This window comes from Eimeria tenella, genomic scaffold (genome assembly GCF_000499545.2).
Source record: "Eimeria tenella Houghton genomic scaffold, Eth_scaff594, whole genome shotgun sequence".
NCBI lineage: Eukaryota > Apicomplexa > Conoidasida > Eucoccidiorida > Eimeriidae > Eimeria > Eimeria tenella.
In genome coordinates, this window is record NW_013545722.1 from 1 (window position 1) to 6099 (window position 6099).

The 6099-nt window shown below is 44.6% G+C and overlaps 2 protein-coding genes across 2 annotated transcripts; both read left to right on the forward strand.

The window, feature by feature from the left end:
• Positions 1–131: 131 nt before the first annotated feature.
• Positions 132–464, forward strand: ETH_00011415 (transmembrane trafficking protein, transmembrane protein Tmp21 precursor, putative; the record flags this gene model as incomplete). Its single annotated transcript, XM_013380411.1, has 1 exon — positions 132–464. The coding sequence occupies one exon, from the start codon at positions 132–134 to the stop codon at positions 462–464; it is 333 nt and encodes a 110-aa protein (XP_013235865.1).
• A 4533-nt stretch (positions 465–4997) lies between these two features.
• Positions 4998–6059, forward strand: ETH_00011420 (uncharacterized protein; the record flags this gene model as incomplete). The annotated part of the gene is made up of 2 exons (XM_013380412.1): positions 4998–5146; positions 5429–6059. 2 exons carry the CDS (start codon positions 4998–5000, stop codon positions 6057–6059), a joined length of 780 nt encoding a protein of 259 aa, XP_013235866.1.
• Positions 6060–6099: the final 40 nt, after the last annotated feature.

Genomic DNA, 6099 nt, shown 5'->3' on the forward strand with positions numbered 1-6099 from the left:
CCGGGGGCCCCGGGGGGCCCCTGCTGCTGCACGTGCAGGCCACGGACCCCGCCAGCAAGACCCCCGTGTTCCAGCAAAGCAGCAGAGACCGCGTGAAGACCGGATTCACCAGCACGAAGCCGGGGCTGCACATGTTCTGCGTGAAGAACATTTCGAAGCAGCAAATTTCGGTGGAGGCGCAGCTGCTGTGGGGCCCCGCAGCACGGGACTACAGCCAGCTGGCGAAGGCGGAGCAGCTGGACGAGGTGCTGCTGCAGCTGCTGCAGCTGCAGGACAAGCTGAAGCTGTTTCACAACAACATTCTGTTTTTGCGCGAAAAAGACGAAAAGATGCGCCAGCAAACGGAAGCTGCTGCTGCCACTTTGCTGCTCTTTTCGGCTCTCAACATTTGCCTCCTCGTGGCCGCCAGTTTGCTCTCCGCCTTTTTCTTCAAGAGGTTCTTCAGGTCCAAAAAGATCATTTAAAGCGCCTTTTCTCCGCTCTTCTTCTTCTTCAAGTCTCCTTCGAGTCTCCTTTAATTCTCCGTTAGTTCTCCTTTAATTCGCCTTTATTTCCACTTTATTTCCGCTTTTTTCCGCCTTTGTTTCCGCGTTTTTCGCTCTGTGGTTCTTTTTATCTCGAGTTTCTTCTTCGCGAAACGCCAAGTCCTTCGACTCTCTTCTCTTCCTCAAGTTCGCGCTTTTAGTTTTGTCTATTATTTAGTTTGTTATTTATTTAATTTATTTATTAGTTATTTATTCATTTACTATTCATTATTTACTGTTCATTTAGTTGTTTATTATTTATTTAGTTGTTTATTTGTTTGTTGTTTGTTTCGCTCTGCTGCAAGTTGCGTTTGCAGATTTGCAGCTCATTTGTAGATAAGCTGCATTTAAACTTCAATTTATTTGAATTGGACTTAAATTTAAATTCAAATTCAAATCTAGTTCAAATAATTAAAGTTTAAATGAATTAAAGTTGAAAATTTTGAGCACTTTGAGGTGTACGTACACCTCAAAGTCTTTGCCGCCAAAAGATTTGCATGCAAATCAAACAGGAAACAAAAATGCATTTTTAATTTGAACTCTTTGTATTTATCATTCAAGAAGTAAGTTTGGTTATTTTTAATTCCTTTTATTTCTTCCTTTATTTTTATTTCTTTTTTAATCTGCATGCAAATGTTCTGGCAGCAGCAGCAGCAGCTGCTGCTGCTGCTGCTGCAGCGTCTATTTTTTTGTTTCTTTTTTGTTTTTTTTTATTCTTTTTTGTCTTTGTTGTCCCTTTTTAGTTTCCTTCTTTGTCTCTTTTCAATATCCTTTTAATCCCTTTTTGGTATCTTTTATATTCCTTTCTTGTCTTGTTTTTATCCCTTTTTGGTATCTTTTTTGTCCCTTTTTGTTTTCTTTTTATATTTTTTTTGTCTTTTTTGCATTTTAATTTTCAGCGTTTCTTTTTTGTCCCTTTTTGCGTTCTCTTAATTTCCTTTCTCTTTTTTGCTATTTTTAGATTTCATTTTATTTATTTTAATTCCTTTCATTTATCATTTCCTTTTATTTGTTTTTATTTCATTTCATCTCTTTATCTCATTTAATGTTTCATTTTATCTCTTTTTAGTTCCTTTTTTGCTTTTTTTGTCTTTTCCGCCTTTTGGACATCTTTATCTTTTGAGTTTCAAATAAATGCACTTGTGTTTAAATTCATTTAATTTATTAAATGCTTTTTTAATTAAATGCATTTAAATGTTTTATTCTTTGAAATGCTTTTTATTTTTTAATTTATTTTTCCCAAGTTCATGCATGCATGGAGTGTAGGTATACGTACACTCGAAGGGCTGTTTCCCTCGCCCCTGCATGCGTTTTATTTAATTATTTTATTCATATCTATTTATATTTATTTATATGTATTTATATGTATTTATGTTTATTTATATTTATATTTATATATATTTATTTTAATTTTGTTTATTTTCATTTATTTTGATTGCATGTGTATTTAAAACGGTTCCATTTGAAGTCTATTATGTCTTTTCTAATTTGCTTTCTTCTCCCATTAAATGTCTTTTATTTTATTTAAATACTTATTTTGATTTTAAATAAATATTTATATTTATTTTACATAAATATTTGCATTTATTTTATAATAAGTATTTATATTTATAAAAATACCAAAGTTTATTTTTAATTCAGTTTTATAGTTGCGGCCTTTTGCATGCATGCATTTGCATTTCCTAAATACAACTTTTTGATTTATAATCATTTTATTTGAAAGTATTTTCATTTCACTTATTTGATTTAATTCATTTCATTTGATTTAAATTCTTTTTTTTGCATTTTACCAATTTCGTTAACTCATTTGTTTAAATTCTTTTCATTTTATTTATTTAATTTTATTCATTTAGTTTAAATTCATTTCCCAGTTGGCCTCATTTGCATTTCTTCATTTCAATTTAATTCATTTAATTTATTTCTTTTAATTCATTTAATTCATTTATTCATCTAATTAATTCCTCTAATTGGATTGATCAATTTAATTAATTCATTTTGGAATTGTGTTATGCCAGGCTTTATTTTCTGGCTAGCTAGTCAAAGCCGTAATGTGTGGCTAGCTAGCCGGTGTGTGGCTAGCTAGCCAGTGTGTAGCTAGCTAGCCACTATGTGTGGCTAGCGTGTGCTTAGCTAGCTAGTGTGTGGCTAGCCAGTGTGTGGCTAGCTAGCCAGTGCGTGGCTAGCTAGTTGGTGTGTGGCTAGCTAACTAGTGTGTGGCTAGCTTGATAGTGTGTGGCTAGCTAGCCAGTGTGTGTAGCTAGCTAGTGGCTAGCCAGTTGGTGTGTGGCTAGCTAGCTAGTGTGTCGCTAGCTAGCTAGTGTGTCGCTAGCTAGCTAGTGCGTGGCTAGCTAGCCAAAGCCACATTGTGTGGCTAGCCAGCCAAAGCCGTAGTGTTTGGCTAGCTAGCCAGTGTGGCTAGCTGACCAGTGTATGGCTAGCTAGCCATTGTATGGCTAGCTAGCCAGGGCCCTTGTCTGTAGCTAGCTTGGCAAAGCGGTAGTGTGTGGCTAGCTAGGCAAAGCTGTAGTGTGTGGCTAGCTAGCCAGGGCTTCACAAACTAGCTAGCTAGCTAGCGAGGGCTCTCCCCCAGTAGCTGCAGCTAGCTACTTCGTGCAGGCTAGGGCTCTTTCTTTCTTCTGGGGGGAAGAGCTAGTGGTTTCTTAAGTGTTTAGAATTTCTCTATGGCCAGCTAGCCACGGCTAGCTAGCTACGGCTAGCTAGCTGCGGCTAGCCAGCTACGGCTAGCTAGCTGCGGCTAGCTAGCTGCGGCTGGCTGGCTACAACTAGCAAAATGCAGGGAACTGGCTGCATTGAGCTAAACGCAGGCAGCTAGCTAGCTAGCTACCTGCATTCACCCACAGCCAGCTAGCCGCAGCTACCTCCCCACAGCTGGCTAGCCCTAGCTAGCTAGCTCCAGCTAGCTATATGGTCCAAGCTGCAGCTATCGGATGCGCTCCACGGAGGAAGCCTCTTCGATTTAATGCTTCTTAGTTTAGTTGTTATTTAATCCTTATTTATTTTTCTTTGTTTAATTCTTATTTATTTAACTTTTGAATTTATTATTTTTGAATTTGTTTTCTTTTTGGGTTTTGTTTGGCGTCTTCTGGCTGCCGCACACAGCGTCTCAGCTGTTCAATCCAATCAGCTTCATCACTTGAATTAGACCAATTAAATTGGTTAAATTGATTAAATTAATCAAATAAATTAAATTAATTAAATTAAATTAATTTATTTCTGTTTCATTTTAGCGGCAAATCGCGTTCGTTTGGTTGAAATTGAAGAAGAGGCTTCGGCAGGCGTGTGCAGAAGGTGTCTGTACACCTGGAACTTGGGGCTTCCTGGCGGGTTGGAAGCTATGAAAAAAGAGGAAATGATTTATTATTATTTAAAACAATTAAAGTAGACAATTTAATTCAATGTTTTCGATTTAAAGTGCTTTTGTTTCGCTCTCTGGAGCCTCACGGCACCTGCTGGCTGCTCGCATGCATGCCTGGGCTGGCTCGGGGCTGCGTTGGTGTAGAGTAGAGGGAACGCTGCATTAGAGAAACAAACACACAGTTTAGAGTGAATAAATTGGATTAAATATAATAAAATAAATATAATTTGGCGTTTAGTTTAGAGAAAAGAAGAAAACAAATGCCAGATCGGGCAGCAGGCTGTCCCGCGCTGAGGTGTATGCGCATCTACAGGAAACGCAATTAGCCCAAAAGAAAAGCCTTTTAGTTTTTCTTTAGATTTAACTCTTCCCAATCATTTGCCGATTACTTTTGTTAGTGCCAGGGGCCTCGAAGCCCTAGACTTGGGCCAGATGCAGCAGCAGCAGCAGCTGCAGCAGCAGCAGCAGCAGCAGCTAGCTAGCGACGTTCAGGGCAGTCGTAGGGAGGCTTTTAGTGCAGCAGAAGCAGCAGCGCAGCATCTTTGGGCAGCCCAAAGAGGCTTCGATCCGCCGAAAAGCTGCAGCAAATAGCGCCTTCTCCCGCCGCCCCTGCGCCTCTCCAGGTGTACATACACCCCAGCGCCCGCCCCTGAGGTGTACATACACCCCAGTGCCAGCCCCTGAGGTGTACGTACACCCCAACTCCCTCGCCTGAGGTGGACGTACACCTGAGCACCCACCCTGAGGTGCAGGTACTCTTCTCTTCAGGTGTACGTACGCCTGAGGCTGCATCTCGAGGTGTACGTACACTGCAGCACTCAAGCTGAGGTGTACGTACACCGCAGCACGCAAGTTGAGGTGTACGTACACCTGAAGAGGGAGGTGCCGGTGTACATACACCGCAGCACGCCAGTTGAGCTCAGACTGGGCTGTCTGTACACCTCAAGCCGCAGCTTGAAGTGTCTGTACACCTGCGGCCTCAGACTGAGCTGCCTGTACACCTGGGACCGTAAGTTGAGCTGTCTGTACACCTGAAGCCTCGGACTGAGGTGCCTGTACACCTGGGGCCGCACGCTGCGGTGTCTGTACACCCGAAGATGGGGGCCGTTTGCGCGGCGTTCAAAAGGCGGATGGAAGTGGAAGCAGATATTTGCTTTTTGTTTTCCGACGGCTACAGAGCCCGCGGGCTGCAGCGCCAAGCAGCAGCAGCAGACCAGCAGCCCCAGGCCTTCACGGATGCGGACTGGTCCGCCGCTGCTGCTGCTGCTGCTGCTGCTGCTGCTGCTGCTGCTGCTCGTGGTGCTGCTGGTGGCAGTGTTCGGGGGGAGAGAGTGGGGTTGGCTGCTTGTTAGAGGGGCCGAGCCCACTGCTGCTGCTGCTGTCGCTGCTGTTGTTGCTCTTGCTGCTGCTGCTGCTGCTGCTGCTGCTGCTCTTTTTTCCCCCACCCACCAGAGAAAGAAAGCAGCTGCTGCTGCTGCCTGGCCTGCAGTAGCAGCAGCAGTTGGTTGTGCTGCTCCTGTTAATTTAGGGCTGTTGTTATGGACAAGGGCCCCTCCCAGTGGCACATGAAGCTGCCCGAGGGCTTTGAAGAGGAAGCTGCTGCTGCTGCTGCTGCTGCCGCTGCTGCTGCTGCTGCTGCTGCCCCCCGCCAGGGGAACCACCGCTGGAGCGCAATTGTCCCTTCTGCTGCTACTGCGCACATCCAGGGAGTGGCAGTGCGGGTTCAAGGGGCCCCACAGCCGGCTGCTGCTGTTGCAGCACCAGCAGCAGCAGCAGCAGCACCAGCAGCAGCAGCAGCAGCACCAGCAGCAGCAGCAGCAGCGCAGGCGTCTGGAGGCGCCCCCCCGGCCTCCGGCGACGCCGGCGGGGCTCCCAATGCTGCAGCAGCAGCAGCAGCAGCAGCAGCAGCAGCAAACCGGCTGTGCTCGGTGGAGGAGCAGCAGCCCGGCTGCTGCAGCATAAGCTTCGACACGATGCACCTGCTGCTGCAGCAGCTGCAAACCTCCAAAGAGCTGCTGCAGCAAGCCACTTTGTCTCCTTTCTTGCCTTTTGGAGACAGAAAAAAAGGAGAAATTGGACAAGCCATTCTCGTCGAGGCCTTCCCCGTTGTCCTCCAGTCCTCGCTACCCCTGCCCCAGCAAGTAGGGTTTAGGGTTTAGGGTTTAGGGTTTAGGGTTTAGGGTTTAGGGTTTAAGGTTT